General features: G+C 37.5%; 1 protein-coding gene across 1 annotated transcript in view; it reads right to left on the reverse strand.

Annotated features, from left to right (window-relative positions):
* Positions 1-2,174: 2,174 nt before the first annotated feature.
* Positions 2,175-19,664, reverse strand: part of LOC126157479 (arrestin domain-containing protein 3-like) — an 84,822-nt gene continuing 67,332 nt past the window's right edge. Inside the window, exons 5-7 of the mRNA XM_049916377.1 lie at positions 3,243-3,431; positions 2,579-2,976; positions 2,175-2,274 (exon numbers count right to left, since the gene is read on the reverse strand). Coding sequence (XP_049772334.1) covers positions 2,175-2,274; positions 2,579-2,976; positions 3,243-3,431 — 687 coding nt within the window. The remainder of the gene's footprint in view (positions 2,275-2,578; positions 2,977-3,242; positions 3,432-19,664) is intronic.

The following is a 19,664-nucleotide window of genomic DNA, read 5'->3' on the forward strand; positions in this document are numbered from 1 at the left end:
GAGAGAGGGATGAGTAGCCAATATATTGAGTAAGATTGCTGTGAGCTGTGGTGCATCCAGTATGGCATAAAAGTATAGGAGTTAGCATCACTGGCTGGTGTGCTGTGGCTCACTAATTCAAACCTGACCACCAGCAGTTATTTGTTACTTGATATTTATCATTTCTGGAAGGTTCTTGAAATATTTTACATTTGTAATGTTTGTATAGTCTGGAGTATTCGACACAGTATACTTCCAGTTATTTGACATAACGTGGGAAGATGCATGAATAGTCATGAATGTGTTTTCAGTTCTAAGTGGTGTACTTTACTGAGGACCCTGCCTTTCGATTTGGACTTATTGTGGTCCTGATTTTTGGTGGGGATGCAATGTATTTCAAAACATCTACAGCACTTTGACTCCGATCAGGCAACACAAAATATGTCACCTACACAGATATGAACCGGAATATAAGCAGTACATTGTTCCTAGGATACACATACATTTAGGAGGCAGATGGATTCCAAAACAGCAGTAAGCCAACTGCACATCACGCATCCATCAGTCTTTGCTGAAGACGCTGGTCAGGGCCTGATGAAATGGCTAAAAGAATTCGACTGAGTTGCCAAATGCAATAGGTGGGATGACATGAGGCGTTTGGTAAGTGATTACTTTTTCTAGGATGGCACAGCCCAGTAAGCTTTGGGATAACGAAAATAAGGTCAATAGCTGGGAGAAATTCCAGGCCGATCAGAAGAAAAAATTGGACGGAATCAGAAAAAATGCCACATAACAGAAAAATGATTGAAGAACAGGGCCCAACATCATCAGGAAACAAGACAGAATGTTTTCGGAGTTGGACAAAAGATGCATGACCAACTATCATATGTGATCCCTATCACAGTTGTGGAAGACCTTCAGGACCTCATCTCTTGCATATGCCAGATAGTATGAGAAGAGACACAGCACTTGATGGCAACCAGAAATTTCAGACCAAGTACAGAAGATACAGTCACCATGAGTGTTGGTCCCATACATTAGCAGGTAATAAAGAATACCGAAATAGAGGAGTATTAATCTTTTCATCAATCTCTGTCACTAATCAAACATGCTAGGATGACACACAGTGCTTGAGGTGTGCTTGCTTATGTGTGTGAATGGTGTGTGTTTCTCTTTTGCTGATGAAGGCTGTGGCCAAAAGATTTATGTAAGTGTCTTTCAATTGTGCCTGTCTGCAACTTAATGTGTCTTCTTTACAGTCTTTTCCTACATTGTTGACATTTGTAATGTTTGTATATTCTGGAATATTCAATGTCTGTATAGGTATCACCATTCTGGAATATTCCATTTTTGTAAATAGTTGAACTCTCTGTCTAGGAGCCTGTTCTGCTCTGGGTGTACTCTGGTGTCACTAATAAATACACTTCCAGTTCTACATATTGTACTTTGCTGATGATCTTGCCTTTGAATTTGGACTCGATTGTGTTTTTGATGCAACAGTATTGCTTTGGAACAACCACATAGTTCGCTTTTTGTAATTTTTATTCTCCTCAGTGGGCCACAGAAATTAGAAGAAATACTTATAAAACTATTATTTTGTGCTATTTGGAAATTGTCACATATCTTCTTTGCTTTCATGTAGCATAAACTCAAGACCATTCCCACCAGTAGAAGTCAGAATTGTTATTTTGTGTAACCAAAAGTATTTGGTGTGGTAGGAGTGTATAGAAAATCAAAACTAGACATAGTTGTCTCACTGGGAATTCCGCGATCGTTCATTAAGTAAAATATGGAGTTTCAGTCTTCGATCACTATTCTTTATTTTCAATTACCGGTTTCGGGCTAGCTGCCCATCTTCAGATCATATGTTGTAGTTACAGAGTAGCTTGTCCGTACAGAACACACATTCACTGTCATAAGTAAAGTAAATTTCCAAATTTACTTTACTTATGACAGTGAATGTGTGTTCTGTACGGACAAGTTACTCTGTAACTACAACATATGATCTGAAGATGGGCAGCTAGCCCGAAACCGGTAATTGAAAATAAAGAATAGTGATCGAAGACTGAAACTCCATATTTTGTATAGAAAATGGTCTAGTGTTGCTACAATTTCCGTGAGAAATCAATATTTACAACTGATAACATTGTTAGTGTAATGTTGATCCAAACTAAATTCCAAACTTTTCAGTGAGTTTATGTATGTTTCTCAAACATATGATTAGAATCCAACCGGAAGGTTATCTTGTTAATTTCAGATTTTACAAAAGTACAGATATTGAATTGGTGATTAAAGCTGAAATTAGAACAGAATGTATGACAATGAATAAGTTGTTCATACACATGTCTAAATGATAATTAACTAAAAATAGATTTTTCAAAAATATTTAATTGCATGTACAAACAACATAACTATATAAGTGAGTTTTCTGTCTCTGTAACCTGCTCAGTGAACACCAAACATTCAGCTGTATACTTTTCTATATTTGTTGTAGTGTTGTTTTGGAAAGAGCATATTAAGCAAATTGCTAGTGTACATATCAAAAGTGGAAAACTATCTTCTAGTAACTTGTTTTATCATCTGTACCCCACAATCATACAGATTAAATATAGGCAGAAGCAAGACAATATGAGGATACTTACGAACTTCTGGGTATGGAAGGGGTGGTGCAGATGGAATTATGTTCAACTGATTTGGCAGTCCATTTGTAATATCCTGCTGACTTGTGCTGGGCACCATGATATCTGCAATATTTGAGGAATATGGCGCAGTAGGGTACTGTGTATGCTGTTGTGGATATGGTGCCAAAGTTATGGATGGATGTGGAAATTTTTCAGGAGCATCTTTCAAAGGAGGAAGCTGTGGAGTATGAATGGTGGAGTCCAATAGCTGTTTGGATAATTCAGGTGGTATGTAGCTTAACAGTGGAATTGTTCCTAATTTTATTGGGATGTTTACATGTAAGTTTGTGTGGGGCCCATTGATAACTGCTTTGACCTGGAACAGGAAAAATGATAATAAATATCATGTATAATATTCAGATCATTAGTTTCTAACAACATGTGGCACAAATACCATTAAAACATGACACTTCATAATCCATTATTAATGAATAAAAAACAATACACAATTTTGCTAACAATTTAATATAACATTTATCTGCAAACACACACCTATCTCTGTTGTCTTAAAAATGTATCACTAATAACAGAGAACTCTATAAAAGTAATTCTTCTTTATGGAGTCTAACGGAGAATGCTTACATGTAAAAAGTAATCAAGATCAATGATATTGCAGTTATTCAAATTGGATGGAGGCAAACTTGGAATTTTCAAATTTTTAGTCCAAGTTTTAGATGTATTTGGGCCCACAGGTTCATATGTGATGGTCTCAATTTTGTCTCTTACTATTTTTGTTTTCTTGTGAGGTGTATGGGATGTGAAACATACATTCTGAAAAACACACAATTTATTTATTATTATTTGTAACAATATTTATGAAAACCAAAAAAATTAAAACAAGGCAAAAGCTTCAAATTAACCATAACATTAAAGTAAATATACACACCCAATAGGAATAAATGAGATTACTTATTCAGCCCATAACAGGAGTGTAACTGATAATGAAATATGAAACATAAACTTGATGAGGAAACAAAATTTATTATAAAAACATGATTTGGAAAAAAAATGGTGAGTGAATACATGCTCTACTTTTCAGTATATTTTTCTTTTAAATTTATCTGCTAAAAATTTACAATAAATTACATTTTTACAAACAACATTTTCTTTCTCACATTATTCCCTAGCTATCTATACAAAAATAAACAGTAAGTCAAGAATTCAGCTCTTTGCATTTTAGTGACATATTTTTCCCTTATTTTAGAACTTATTATCCTTTGCAAAAACATATCTAGGGTACCATATTAAGGCTTCTTTTATGCCCACATAATAGTAAATGCACTCATTCATTTTTTCAGACTGAAATACACTCTTTCATGTTTGTTTGTGGGACATACCGATATAATTAAGCAGTGCTTTTTCTTTCTCCAGTTTAATGTGAGATGTGTCCATCACAAGGATGTCTGTTATGATTATCTGACCATCATTGTGTTGTGACTGTGTTATAATGGATGATAATCAAACTAAAAGGGAGAGGGAGTTTGACACATGATGTCACTGAATAATGTATGTTTGTTCAACAGCACTGAAGACACTGTTGAGTTTAACATTTCTGCCTAACAGACAAACATCTTCCAAAAAGCTACAGACCAGTCTTCATTGTCCCAATATTCTCTACAATATTTGAGGCACTAATACACACACAAATAAGCAGCTTCTTTGAGAAACATAATATCCTATGTAACAATCAGTTTGGTTTTCACAAAGGGAGAAACACAACAGGGGACATCTTGGAAATCATTGACCAAACCTCAACAGCTTTTGAAAACAATAACATGGTATCAGTGTTATTATGTGACCTAAGCAAAACTTTCAGTTGCATTCCTGTTTACATTCTACTGAGGAAACTGGAGTTTTATGCAGTGAGAGGGAGCACTTCCGCCATTATAAGTTCTTATTTAAGTAACAGAAAACAATTTGTCTCTGTCAAAATGTTCTTCCGTAATGGAAATCAGCACAATTGTACCACAAGGGTCTATCTTTGGACCCTTCTTCTTTATTGTACCTCTCAACGATTTACCTAACAACATAGCCCACCTTGTGTATGTGATGCTGACGATGCAACACTACTTATCACACATCAGAACACTTCAGATCTGAATAGCATAACAAAAGAAACACTTAATAAGGCCCTGGGCTGGTTTGCAGCCAATAAGCTCCTGTGAAATCCTGATAAAACCCAACAACTTTTAATGGGAATATCAAATGAAGTAGGCAGTAAGTCAATAAAACTCTTGGGTATTTACATTGACTCAAAACTCAATTGGGAGGAACATGTAAATCATGTATGTGAAAAAATATCCCAATGGCATACCTTATCTTGAAACTGTTGGGAGGCAGTGAGCCTGGAGTACCTTAGGGTGACATACATTGAGCTATTCCAGTCACATATTTCATATAGTCTGATTATATGGGGGCACTCCCTCACATCAAGAACATTTTGAAATTACAAAAAAAAGTTGTACACATAATATGTAAAACAGGTCATAGGGAGCACTGTCGTCCACTTTTTTCCAGACTCAGAACACACAATTATAAATTTATACATTTATGTGTCTGTACTCTATATTAAAAATAATATTTCAGAATTTGTTGCCAGAGAGGAAATACTTGAATACAACAACAGAGCTGAGGGTAAGTTAGACGTGCCACCAATTAGCAAGAACAGGAAATTTCCACAAAGTAAACCAACTCAAAATGTTCAATAAACTGCTAATTCATGTTCAGTCAATGGATATAAAATTGTTTAAAATTAAGTGCTACAGCTGGCTGTCAGATCATCCATTTTATGACATTAGAGAATTCTTTGAGATGCCTGAGGATGATAATCGCATTTAAAAGTTTTCTGTGTTGTCAATCCCAAGGACCCGGTTTCGATTCCCGGCTGGGTTGGGGATTTTCTCTGCTCAGGGACTGGGTGTTGTGTTGTCTTAATCATCATCATTTCATCCCCATTGATGCGCAAGTTGCCGAAGTGGTGTCTAATCGAAAGACTTGCACCCGGCGAATGGTCTACCCAACGGGAGGCCCTAGTCACATGACATTTACATTTACATTCTTTTTTGGGTATATTATATTATATTACAGTACAGCTTATTGCATAACTTTTAGAAACTATCCTGGTGTAATCTGGTACACTGCCATGCTTAAAATGTGTGCTATAATGTACTGATAGTTTATTTTATTATTACATATGTACAACTACATCCTGTATGACGAAGCCAAAATCATTGTAAAATGATCAATGGTGAATAAAATTCTTGATTATCATCACAAGTGTCGCAGACCCAGACTCTATCAGATGGTGTGGCCTTATTTAGGATCTAGTCGAGACACTGACACTGTCGGGCAAGCACGATATATATGCCTCTGCACTTACTGTCGCACTAGCCAACTACTGGTGATGATAATTTCTTATCCCAGGTGCATCTATGAAGAGCATCCCTGCAGTAGCAGTTACTACTACAAACTAAAAAGTAAATAAGAGAAGAACCTCAAAAAATCTATGAGATGAGTTTTACATCTTTAAAAATGTTAACTAACATGCCTGATTTATTCATACTACTTTCTGTGAAATTTATGTTCAGGTATTGGAGATTGAATTTGAGGAAACTCATTTGTTTTCATTACTAATGATGCCAAGTTTTAGTTAATGGTTCTACTTTGTTTCAGCTGTTCTTTAACTGATGTGGACTTGTTTCCTAGTATGGGGTATGTTGTAAGACTATAAATGAGTACTTAAAAACACTATCACATGAAAAGGCTAAAATAAAACCCATCAAAAAGAGTAGGTCTACCTTTTTATATTAATTATTAAATAATGTATGTGATGTTGAATAAATTCACTGTCCACAAAATTAACTGCAGTGTATTAATTTTGTTGCCTCTTGAATTCTTCACAATAAGTTAGGTATGCATGTAATTGAAACTTCCTGGCACATTAACACAGTGCACCAGACTTAGACTGTCACCTGGATCATGGTGTTTCTGGGCAGTGTCAACAGAAGTGGAGGTTCTGTCTCTGAGTCCCAGTCTGGCACACAGTTTTAATCTGCCAGGAAGTTTCAAAATGATAAACAGTCCACTGGAGAATGAAAGGCTGATTCTGAACAAAAATAATTGTCTCTGCATTTACAGTACTACACTTCATGAACAGTATTCTGTAGCCTGGATATAATGTTGAACACTACACTATTTATTAGAATTAATCTAGATGTTTCTCAAGTGATGGGCGAAAAGGCCTTTACAAATGTCTGCTTGTGTGTGTGTATGTGCGGATGGATATGTGTGTGTATGCGAATGTATACCTGTCCTTTTTTCCCCCTAAGGCAAGTCTTTCCGCTCCTGGGATTGGAATGACTCCTTACCCTCTCCCTTAAAACCCACATCCTTTCATCTTTCCCTCTCCTTCCCTCTTTCCTGATGAAGCAACCGTTGGTTGCGAAAGCTTGAATTTTGTGTGTATGTTTGTGTTTGTTTGTGTGTCTATCAACCTGCCAGCACTTTCGTTTGGTAAGTCACATCTTCTTTGTTTTTAGATATATTTTTCCCACATGGAATGTTTCCCTCTATTATATTCATATCATTATTAAATAATGTATGTGATGTTGAATAAATTCACTGTCCACAAAATTAACTGCAGTGTATTAATTTTGTTGTCTCTTGAATTCTTCACAATAAGTTACGTATGCATGTAATTGAAACTTCCTGGCACATTAACACAGTGCACCAGACTTAGACTGTCACCTGGATCATGGTGTTTCTGGGCAGTGTCCACAGAAGGGGAGGTTCTGTCTCTGAGTCCCAGTCTGGCACACAGTTTTAATCTGCCAGGTAGTTTCAAAATGATAAACAGTCCACTGGAGAGTGAAAGGCTGATTCTGAACAAAAAAAATTGTCTCTGCATTTACAGTACTACACTTCATGAACAGTATTCTGTAGCCTGGATATAATGTTGAACACTACACTATTTATTAGAATTAATCTAGGAGGTTCTCAAGTAATGGGTGAAAATGATAGGATCTCTCCATATATTCTATAGATGGTGAAATGTTAACACCTACAAGCAGTCATAGGTATAGCAAGGTTTTTGAAGGAGAAGTCAGGAATGGAGAAATGCTCAGAAAGAACAAAAAGCAAGAATGAATTTGGTGGCTGTGCTCCTGTTCACTGTTGTAACCTTAATGGTTAAAACAGATTTATGAAATAACAGTTACTGAGTTTGTAATGTAATTGGATAGATAAAAAAATCTCCTTACCAAGCAGCAGCAGCAGGAGAACACAAACATAAAAAAGTTTTCCTTATGCAAGCTTTTGGAGCCAGTGGGTTCTTCTTCCGGCAGAAGAGTTAGAGAGGAAGGAAGAGGTGTGAAGGGAAAGCAGCTGGAAAGGTTCAGGAAAAGGAGTAGATTTCAACGAAGTCACCCAGAACCCCAAGTTAGGGGAGACTTACTGGATGGAATGAGAAGGAAAGGCTGGTTGTTGGGGGCTGCACTGGATGGGGTTTGAAACCCTGTGAGCTTAAAGGTGGACAACAGGGTAATATGCAAGACAAATATTATTGCTAAGACATTGTGCATGAGTCAATAAGAGTGAAAAGCTAAGTGAATTGTATGTAACAGACGTGGAAGGGGCATGGCGAGAAATAGACAGGTCAGAAAATGAAAGATATAGGAAACTAAAATGGAGCAAAGAAAGGAGTAGTTACTGTGAAGAAATGGTGAGACAGAAGGAATTTACATAAACGAAGGCCAGGTGGGTGGCGAGAACCCAAGACACATTATAGTGCTAGTTCCCACATGCAGATTCTGAGAACCAGGTGTCTGTGAAAGAATCCAGATGGTGCATGTCATGAAACAGGCACCAAGGTCATGACTAATGTGTATTAGAGCACGCTCTGCAACAGGATATTATGCCCATTTGTCTTAATTGATAACTTTGTGGTCGACATGCCAATGTAAAAGGCTGAACAATGTTTACATAACAGCTGGTATATAATGTGTCATTCCACCTGAACAATGTTTACATAACAGCTGGTATATAATGTGTCATTCCACCTGAACAATGTTTACATAACAGCTGGTATATAATGTATCATTCCACAGGTGGCTCTCCCTTTCATAGTATACTTTTTGCCACTTACAGAACTGGTATAGTAGGATGCTTAGGGCAAGTCTTGCAGTGGGGACAGTCACAGGGGTAATATCCATAGGGTAGTGAGATGGGTGCAGAAAGAGCATAGGGTCTGACAAGAATATTGTGGGGATTGGGAGGGTGATGGAAAAGCTAGGTGTGGTGGTCAAAATTTCAGACAGAATGGATCTCATTTCAAGGCATGATTTTTGGAACGTTTGACATGGAAAGGATGGCAGCTGTCAAAATGCAAGTACTGTTCCTTCTTAGTAGGTTTAATGTTGACAGATGTGTGTAGCTTGCCTTTGGTAGCAATGAGATCATCAAGAAAAGTGGTGTGGGATTCGGAATAGGGCCATGTGAAATTTAAATGGGAGAACATATTTAGAGATTCCAGGAATTTTAACAGGTCAGTCTCACCATGAGTCCATATGGCAAAGATATCATCAATGTATTACCATGCTTAATCCATTAAAGTCATTTACACTCATGAATATCTGCAGTTCCATTACAGCTTTGAAGTCAATAGACCACATTGCAACACCACTGCTTGGCCTAGTGCGCTATCACTGATATCTGACTGTGTACTGTCGGTGTAAGTGTCTAAATAACCATGTATAATTACATTACATTAATACTTGTTCCACAGATGCGTGAATATGACATTTCATAATGATGTAGAACTTGTCAATTTAACATTAGTTTTCATTACTTTTTTTTACAGTCACTAGTTCATATCTAAAAATTCATCTATTGAGTAGAAGAAGTTGACATTCAGAAATTGTTTTAATTTGTTTTTAAATGTTGGTTGGCTATCTGTCAGACTTTTATTGCTATTTGGCAAATGATCAAGGATTTTTGTGGCTATTTAACAAATCAAAGTGTAGAAAAATTTATACAACATGTGGCATTTAAAAAAATGAAATATCTCATCTTGAAATGCATTATAATAAAGGAAAACTAAAATTACCAGTGTCAGTATGATGTTTCAAGAATATTATCTTTGGCTAGAATGATTTTAAATTTCAATAAGCATGCATAAATTTTAAAAGAAATAATCCACATCATAAAACCAATTTCATATAAATTCAATATCACAGAATTTCTATTGAGCAAGGTTTGAAAATGCACAAATTAAAAGAAGTAAGTTGACAGTGTCATATATCAGGCAACTAGAAAAACTCAATTATTCTACAAGAGCATGGGGAAAAGTAATAAGATCATTGGAGGACAACACAAACATCTAAATGAACAATAATATATTAAGATATTAAACTGGAGCTCTTGATGTGGGTTGACATTCTGGTGCCAATGTTTTAAACGAGTCCCATGGTACACAAGTCATGAAATTCTGAATTCCTATAAACTAAAAGAAAATTGAAAACATACCTTGTAATTACACCTAGAAATTATCTAAATTCACAAATTAAGACCTCTGTAGGCAGTGTCACAAGCATCATAAAAAGGACTATTCTTACAACACAAAATTAACTTCTTCTAATGATAAATATGAATATGCTTGTGTAATATTCATCTAGCATGAGGGAATATACAGCAACAGTTTAATATTGAAGAGGATGCAGCAGTTCGTTTTCAAAACAGATCTCTCAGTAATTTCAGTATGTTTACGAATAAGCACCATAGTTTAAAGCAGTTAAATGATAATTATTAATGCAGTTTCTAATAGTTATTTCAGTTTCTTAATGGATATCATAACCCATTCTGCATCCCCGGAGGCTCTACTTCACAATGGAACTTGAAGAATAAATGAATGAATAAACAGACAGAATCAATGTGAAATGAACTGTAAACTGAACCATTCCTGCCGGGACACACTGCATAGCAAGCCGAGAGGATAAGTAAAAGGACATAATATGCTGAATGGGATATACTGCTCTGGGTATAATTGGTAAGCTATGAAACTAATGAAGTTCTGTGGATCCAAGCACTAATCAAGAATTTGGAGGTGGTGTTATATAGGGGTTATCTGACGCAAAAAACTTCATGTGGACATATGCCCTATTGTGAATGGTTTAAGAGACAGAACACAATTAATGTACATTGTTATTTATTTTCTGCATTATTCAATACATTGTCAGGTTTACACATGCACACATATAGGACAGTTAATAACTATTACAAAATATGTTTTACAAAGTACCAGTTGGAAAAGCATTGATAAACGCTCTATGATCAGGAATTCAATATGTCGAAAAGTGCATATTGTATTCTTCAGCAGCAGCTGGACCACTACTAATGCAAAAGCCATAAACATAGATCATATATCCATTAATGTAGATATGTGGCATTTTAGCCAGCACTTGTACAAATACAGTTAATCAATGCTTCTGTCTGACATGCTCTCATTCCCTTGCACTAATTCACTCACAACACACCATGGACAACTGCGTGTTCAATAGGCTAGTTTAATGGCTGAAAGACAAGCAGAGATTGAAAGCAATGAGATATGTCTGGTTAGAATAAAACATCAAGGAGGAGGGTGGAAGACATGGATGTGCATGCCACTAGCCCACAAAAAATGTACATTAAATATGTTCTATCTTGGTCATCATTTACAAGAGGGTACATGTCCATATGAAGTTTTTTGCTTCAAATGAGTGATCCATTCCTCACAGATCCATGAATATTCACCATGCCTCCTGGGACGCACTGCATAGCATACCAAAAGGTTAAGTAAAAGGACATAATATGCTGAATGGGATATACTGTTCTGGGTATAATTGGTAAGCTATGCAACTGATGGAGTTCTGTGGATCCAGGAACTAATCGAGAATTTGGAGGTGTTGTTGTTGTAGCCTTAAATACAAAGACTGGTTTGATGTACATACCCATACTAGTGTAGCAAGCTTCTTGATTCTGCATAAATACTGCAGCTTACCTCCATTGGAACCTACTAATGCAGTCAAGCTTTGGTTTCCCTTGACAGTCTTTATCCACACACTTCCCTCCATTATCCAACACAGGATTCACTGATTCCTCAGGATGTGTCCTTTCAACCAGGCTCTTCTGCTCATCAAGTTTTGGAAATAATAGCAAAGAAATAGAAATACTTTCCATACTGACATTGCATCCCTCTCTAGATTGAGAATGGATTTTTATATTCTGGTGCAAAAGTCTATAGCTGGTTGCTGGTGGGCATCAGGCATGAGATTTAACAACCCAATCTTCAGTAACAATGTAAAAGAACACCTCTTTAGCCACTACTGCAATTTATCACAATACTTGGACTCAATAACTTAAATTCCTCATATTCATATTAGGTAGAATAAGGCCTTGGCAGTATATAGCCAGCTGACAGTAACCTGTTTAAAGTCACATAAACATTTTATTTGAAGTATTAAACTACAACAATAGCTGAGTGTTACAGGAGGAGGACTGGTGATTTTTTTTCAAAGTAACTGTTTTTCTCCTGGCAAACATTCTATAGATATGAATATAATAGAGGGAAACATCCCACGTGGGAAAAATATATCTAAAAACAAAGATGATGTAACTTACCAAATGAAAGCGTTGGTATGTTGATAGACACACAAACAAACACACACACAAAATTCAAGCTTTCGCAACACACGGTTGCGTCATGAGGAAAGAGGGAAGGGGAGGGAAAGACGAAAGGACGTGGTTTTTAAGGGAGAGGGTAAGGAGTCATTCCAATCCCGGGAGTGGAAAGACTTACCTTAGGGGGAAAAAAGGACAGGTATACACTCGCACACACACACACACACACACACACACACACACACACACATATATCCATCCACACATATACAGACACAAGCAGACATATGATATGTGTGTGTGTGCGAGTGTAAACCTGTCCTTTTTCCCCCCTAAGGTAAGTCTTTCCGCTCTCGGGATTGGAATGATTCCTTACCCTCTCCTTTAAAAACCACATCCTTTCGTCTTTCCCTCTCCTTCCCTCTTTCCTGACCGTGTGTTGCGAAAGCTTGAATTTTGTGTGTGTGTTTGTGTTTGTTTGTGTGTCTATCAACATACCAACACTTTCGTTTGGTAAGTTACATCATCTTCGTTTTTCGATATATTCTATAGATATGGTTGTTTAGAAGAAACTGCCAAAATCATCACTTTGAATACATTACCACTAGTTACAAACTGTTGCTTATATACTTTATAGAAGTATCCAGCAGTTGTTACTTCTGCTTGTTAATATTTAACTTGACTCGTTCCACATCCCTGAAGTCTCTCGTTCATGATGAAATTTATGGAATTTGATGTGTGAGTGAATGAATGAATGAATGTGTGTGTTCCAATTTAATTCTGACACCACTGCAAAGATGATGAAGCACAAGTGGTACTGGGAACTGAAATTACTAAATTTCACAAGCCTCCAGAGCTTGACTGTATTCTTGTCATATTCTGTACAGCATCTGCAGTTGAGGTAGGCCATCTCTTTTAATCATAATATGTAGAAGATCCTTTAAACAAATAACAACAATAGTTGAAAGAAAGCACAGGTCAAACCTGCATAAAAGAAGGTCATCACAAGTGATCCAGAAACCTACCATCCAATATTATTGACATTCATCTGTTGCAGAATCTTAGCATGTATTCTCAGCTTGAATCTAATTAGGTATAGGAAACAGAATGACCTCTTGCATGACAACTAGCACGGATTCTAAAAACACAAGTCATGCAAAACTTACCTAACTCTCTTCTCACATGACATCCTGAAAGTCACGTTTCAAGGTAAACTCATAAGACATACGAGAGTTACTGCTCAGTATCATACTTACACTTATTAACAAAAGTACAATCTTATAAGGTGTCAGACAAAATTAATGACTTAAATGAGCATTTCATGACAGGATTAGAGTCATCAAAATATATAGAAGTAACTTCAGCCACAACCCATGGAACTGTATTGGGATCCTTGCTGTTCATGTCATATCTTAATGATCTAGCAGTCAACATTAATAGTAACTTCAGACTGTTTGTAGATAATGCAGTTATCTACAATGAAGTACCATCTTAAAAAAGCTGCACAAATGTCCAGTCAGAGTATCATAAGATTTCACAGTGGTGCAAAGAGTGGGAATTTACTTTAAATGTTAAGAAATGTAAAATTTTGCATTGCACAAAAACACAACAATATAGTATCCCACATGTACAATACTAATGAGTCACAGCTGGAACTAGTTGAATCATACAAATATCTGGGTGTAACACTTCATAGCAATACAGAATGAAATGATCATTTAGCCTCAATGCTAGACCCTGCTGCTAGTGTGAATGAGTGTGAGTCTGCCGAGTGTAGTGTCACCATGTGGGAGTACTTGTCTGTCAGCATGGACCAGCCACTAGATGCTGCCTGTAGGAAGTGTGCACACAGCACAGTCTCCGCTGTGCCATCTACTGGTGACTCATAGCGATTCTGCTCACACCAGTTGTTCTATGTATCACTTATGTTGTACCTTCTGTATGATTCTTTTGTCTTGTTATGTTGGACTAATGAGAGGCTTATTTCTGTTATTGTTCAGAGGTTTATGAATAAAGCCGTATTTGTGTTACATGGATCAGTTTCACGAGATTGGTGAAGAGTTTGGAATATTTTACGTGTGTGCAGTCTTTAAGTGCAGTTTCATCAGATCAGTCATTATGGATGCCGTGCTACCAGCCTTTTACTGAACAGCTTACTTTGGCAGTGACAACTTTGGTGGCTTCCATTAACATGACAGTGTATTGTTTCACTGGTCTGTCCACTTCCACTGGACCGTCCACCCATTTGTCCGCCTTATGATGATTCAGCTGCGGACTGGGAAATTCATGAGAAAAGACTCAGACAGCATTTTTTGGCTTTCGGTGTGACAGACGTGAATTTGTCCAAAGCCTTATTCCTCTCATGGATTCCACCTAAAGTGTAGTAGTTAACATGTCAGCTTGCCCCTTTACGAGAACCAGCAGCTCTTACTGCAGTTTCTAGTCCAACTACCATCACAAAAGAATACATGTCATAGTGTGTCAAAAGTTGAATTCTACTGATGAACGACTGGTCTGGTTTAAACCAGTCACACAGGACTTGGACAGCTGAACTTCAATTCATCACTCATGCCCATAATGATTTATGCAGAATGTACTTTACATGATGCAGTTATCTGTTCAGCTCCAGACAAGGAAGTGCACCAGAAGGCTTTACTCTGTGAAAAACCACCACTGGTAAAAGTTTTGCAAATTGCACAATCTTCTGAAGTTTCTCAGGCAGTGGGTAATCAAACTGAAGCGTGGGGTGACATGGTAGTAGTGGCACAAGATGTGCTGACTAGGACAACCGATAACTTTCAAGAGAAAGCAGTAGTGGCATCGGTCAAAATAAGGTCCTAATGCTGAGCAGACCAAGACTGGCCCAAGAAGCCAAAACCACCACAATGCCAGCATCTGCATTCTCTTTTTTTCTCTTGTCCTTTCTGTTTTGTCCAGAATGAACAGTCAGCATACCCTAAGCCCTGGGTTACTTGTAACGCTTGCCAGAAGAAAGGCTACATCACCTCCATGTGTCATACAATGAACACTGCATAGGACATGGACATAGACAAACACTGTGTGACTCCAACACTTATAACTTGTTTATTGAGATAAGAATTTTTCACCAATTGCTCTGGCTACAGATTGACACAGGTGCTGCAGTAATGTTGTTGAATTATCAAACCTGTGTGAACTTAGGGTTGCTGCCATTGATACTGGTCACACAGAAACTTGACACTGGTCACACAGAAACTGGTCAGTTATAACAAAAAGAGCATTGTGCTGTTAGGAAAATTTATGGCATCTGCTTCTCACAAATCAGTGGTTCATTCCATTACATTTTTGGTGGTTGCTGACGTTGGTGTTGGAACTTGTTTGGGTTGGATGCACCATTTCAGGCATTTGGATTTTCTATCACCAATGCAGTTCACCTTGTGTCTGATCAGGTACAGTATTCTCAACTGGAAGCACTGTGTGAGGAGTTTTTGGACTTCTTTTCGGATTTCCTTGAAATCCACAGCTCGGCCTCACCTAATATTTGTCATGTGTGTTGTAATCTTACTCTCCCATTAAAGTCACATTCCCTGCCACAAATTTTTGAAAAATATGACAGGAGTAAGATTACAAAAGAAGAACTTTTTACTTATCTTGATTACCTCAAAGTCTTGTCTAGGAGTACATTCTTGCAGCTGAAGATTTCGATTTGTTACATCCTTGTTGACAAAAATAACCAATGAAGAGTTGCCTGTTGCTAGGAATATCTTTTTATTTTATCCCATTCTTCTAAATCACACTGACTTTATAGTTTCCACTTTTAAAAAACTAATAATTACATTGTTGGTAACAAGTTTAGCAAAATGCCATGTGTTTCCATCAGAGGCGTGCCCACCACTACTTACATTCTGCAATATTCACATTATTTCAAAGAGATTACAAAGCAAAAGAGTATACAAAACAAAATGAATCATAGCTATTAGAGATCATTATTTCATAAATTAATCCAGAAATGAATGTAATAATTAGTGTTAGATTGTGCAATTAATTATATGAATTTTAAGTATGGCACAAACTTTCCTGAAGAGGGGCAGCAGCCTTTTCAGTAGTTGCAAGGGCAACAGTCTGGATGATTGACTGATCTGGCCTTGTAACAATAACCAAAACGGCATTGCTGTGCTGGTACTGCGAACGGCTGAAAGCAAGGGGAAACTACGGCCGTAATTTTTCCCGAGGGCATGCTGCTTTACTGTATGATTAAATGATAATGGCGTCCTCTTGGGTAAAATATTCCGGAGGTAAAATAGTCCCCCATTCAGATCTCCGGGCGGGGACTACTCAAGAGGATGTCGTTATCAGAAGAAAGAAAACTGGCGTCCTACGGATCGGAGCGTGGAATGTCAGATCCCTTAATCGGGCAGGTAGGTTAGAAAATTTAAAAGGGGAAATGGATAGGTTAAAGTTAGATATAGTGGGAATTAGTGAAGTTCGGTGGCAGGAGGAACAAGACTTCTGGTCAGGTGACTACAGGGTTATAAACACAAAGTCAAATAGGGGTAATGCAGGAGTAGGTTTAATAATGAATAGGAAAATAGGAATGCTGGTAAGCTACTACAAACAGCATAGTGAATGCATTATTGTGGCCAAAATAGACATGAAGCCCACGCCTACTGCAGTAGTACAAGTTTATATGCCAACTAGCTCTGCAGATGACGAAGAAATTGAAGAAATGTATGATGATATAAAAGAAATTATTCAGATAGTGAAGGGAGACGAAAATTTAATAGTCATGGGTGACTGGAATTCGAGTGTAGGAAAAGGGAGAGAAGGAAACGTAGTAGGTGAATATGGATTGGGGCTAAGAAATGAAAGAGGAAGCCGCCTGGTAGAATTTTGCACAGAGCACAACTTAATTATAGCTAACACTTGGTTTAAGAATCATGATAGAAGGTTGTATACATGGAAGAACCCTGGAGATACTAAAAGGTATCAGATAGATTATATAATGGTAAGACAGAGATTTAGGAACCAGGTTTTAAATTGTAAGACATTTCCAGGGGCAGATGTGGACTCTGACCACAATCTATTGGTTATGACCTGTAGATTAAAACTGAAGAAACTGCAAAAAGGTGGGAATTTAAGGAGATGGGACCTGGATAAACTGAAAGAACCAGAGGTTGTACAGAGTTTTAGGGAGAGCATAAGGGAACAATTGACAGGAATGGGGGAAAGAAATACAGTAGAAGAAGAATGGGTAGCTTTGAGGGATGAAGTAGTAAAGGCAGGCAGAGGATCAGGTAGGTAAAAAGACCAGGGCTCTTAGAAATCCTTGGGTAACAGAAGAAATATTGAATTTAGTTGATGAAAGGAGAAAATATAAAAATGCAGTTAATGAAGCAGGCAAAAAGGAATACAAACGTCTCAAAAATGAGATCGACAGGAAGTGCAAAATGGCTAAGCAGGGATGGCTAGAGGACAAATGTAAGGATGTAGATGCTTATCTCACTAGGGGTAAGATAGATACTGCCTACAGGAAAATTAAAGAGACCTTTGGAGATAAGACAACCACTTGTATGAACATCAAGAGCTCAGATGGAAACCCAGTTCTAAGCAAAGAAGGGAAAGCAGAAAGGTGGAAGGAGTATATAGAGGGTCTATACAAGGGCGATGTACTTGAGGACAGTATTATGGAAATGGAAGAGGATGTAGATGAAGATTAAATTGGAGATACGATACTGCGTGAAGAGTTTGACAGTGCACTGAAAGACCTGAGTCGAAACAAGGCCCCCGGAGTAGACAACATTCCATTTGAACTACTGACGGCCTTGGGAGAGCCAGTCCTGACAAAACTCTACCATCTGGTGAGCAAGATGTATGAAACAGGCAAAATACCCTCAGACTTCAAGAAGAATATAATAATTCCAATCCCGAAGAAAGCAGGTGTTGACAGATGTGAAAATTACCGAACAATCGGTTTAATAAGCCACAGGTGCAAAATACTAACACGAATTCTTTACAGACGAATGGAAAAACTAGTAGGAGCTGACCTCGGGGAAGATCAGTTTGGATTCCGTAGAAATACTGGAACACGTGAGGCAATACTGACCTTACGACTTATCTTAGAAGAAAGATTAAGGAAAGGCAAACCTACATTTCTAGCATTTGTAGACTTAGAGAAAGCTTTTGACAATGTTGACTGGAATACTCTCTTTCAAATTCTAAAGGTGGCAGGGGTAAAATACAGGGAGCGAAAGGCTATTTACAATTTGTACAGAAACCAGATGGCAGTTATAAGAGTCGAGGGACATGAAAGGGAAGCAGTGGTTGGGAAGGGAGTGAGACAGAGTTGTAGTCTCTCCCCGATGTTATTCAATCTGTATATTGAGCAAGCAGTAAAGAAAACAAAAGAAAAATTTGGAGTAGGTATTAAAATCCATGGAGAAGAAATAAAAACCTTGAGGTTTGCCGATGACATTGTAATTCTGTCAGAGACAGCAAAGGACCTGGAAGAGCAGTTGAGCGGAATGGACAGTGTCTTGAAAGGAGGATATAAGATGAACATCAACAAAAGCAAATCGAGGATAATGGAATGTAGTCGAATTAAGTCGGGTGATGCTGAGGGAATTAGATTAGGAAATGAGACACTTAAAGTAGTAAAGGAGTTTTGCTATTTGGGGAGCAAAATAACTGATGATGGTTGAAGTAGAGAGGATATAAAATGTAGACTGGCAATGGCAAGGGAAGCGTTTCTGAAGAAGAGAAATTTGCTAACATCGAGTATAGATTTAAGTGTCAGGAAGTCATTTCTGAAAGTATTTGTATGGAGTGTAGCCATGTATGGAAGTGAAACATGGACAGTAAATAGTTTGGACAAGAAGAGAATAGAAGCTTTCGAAATGTCGTGCTACAGAAGAATGCTGAAGATTAGATGGGTAGATCACATAACTAATGAGGAAGTATTGAATAAGATTGGGGAGAAGAGAAGTTTGTGGCACAACTTGACCAGAAGGAGGGATCGGTTGGTAGGACATGTTCTGAGGCATCAAGGGATCACCAATTTAATATTGGAGGGCAGCGTGGAGGGTAAAAATCGTAGGGGGAGACCAAGAGATGAATACACTAAGCAGATTCAGAAGGATGTAGGTTGCAGTAGGTACTGGGAGATGAAGAAGGTTGCACAGGATAGAGTAGCATGGAGAGCTGCATCTAACCAGTCTCAGGACTGAAGACCACAACAACAACAACACAAACTTTGTACTTTCAAATATTTTTAAAAGAAGTGCGATTTTAACTGTAAGTTCATATTGCCTGTAACACATTAATTTCTTTTTTTACATTTTAGCCTGAAACATAATACATCATATATAAAATTGTATT

The sequence above is a fragment of the Schistocerca cancellata genome, chromosome 2, assembly GCF_023864275.1.
Source record: "Schistocerca cancellata isolate TAMUIC-IGC-003103 chromosome 2, iqSchCanc2.1, whole genome shotgun sequence".
NCBI lineage: Eukaryota > Metazoa > Arthropoda > Insecta > Orthoptera > Acrididae > Schistocerca > Schistocerca cancellata.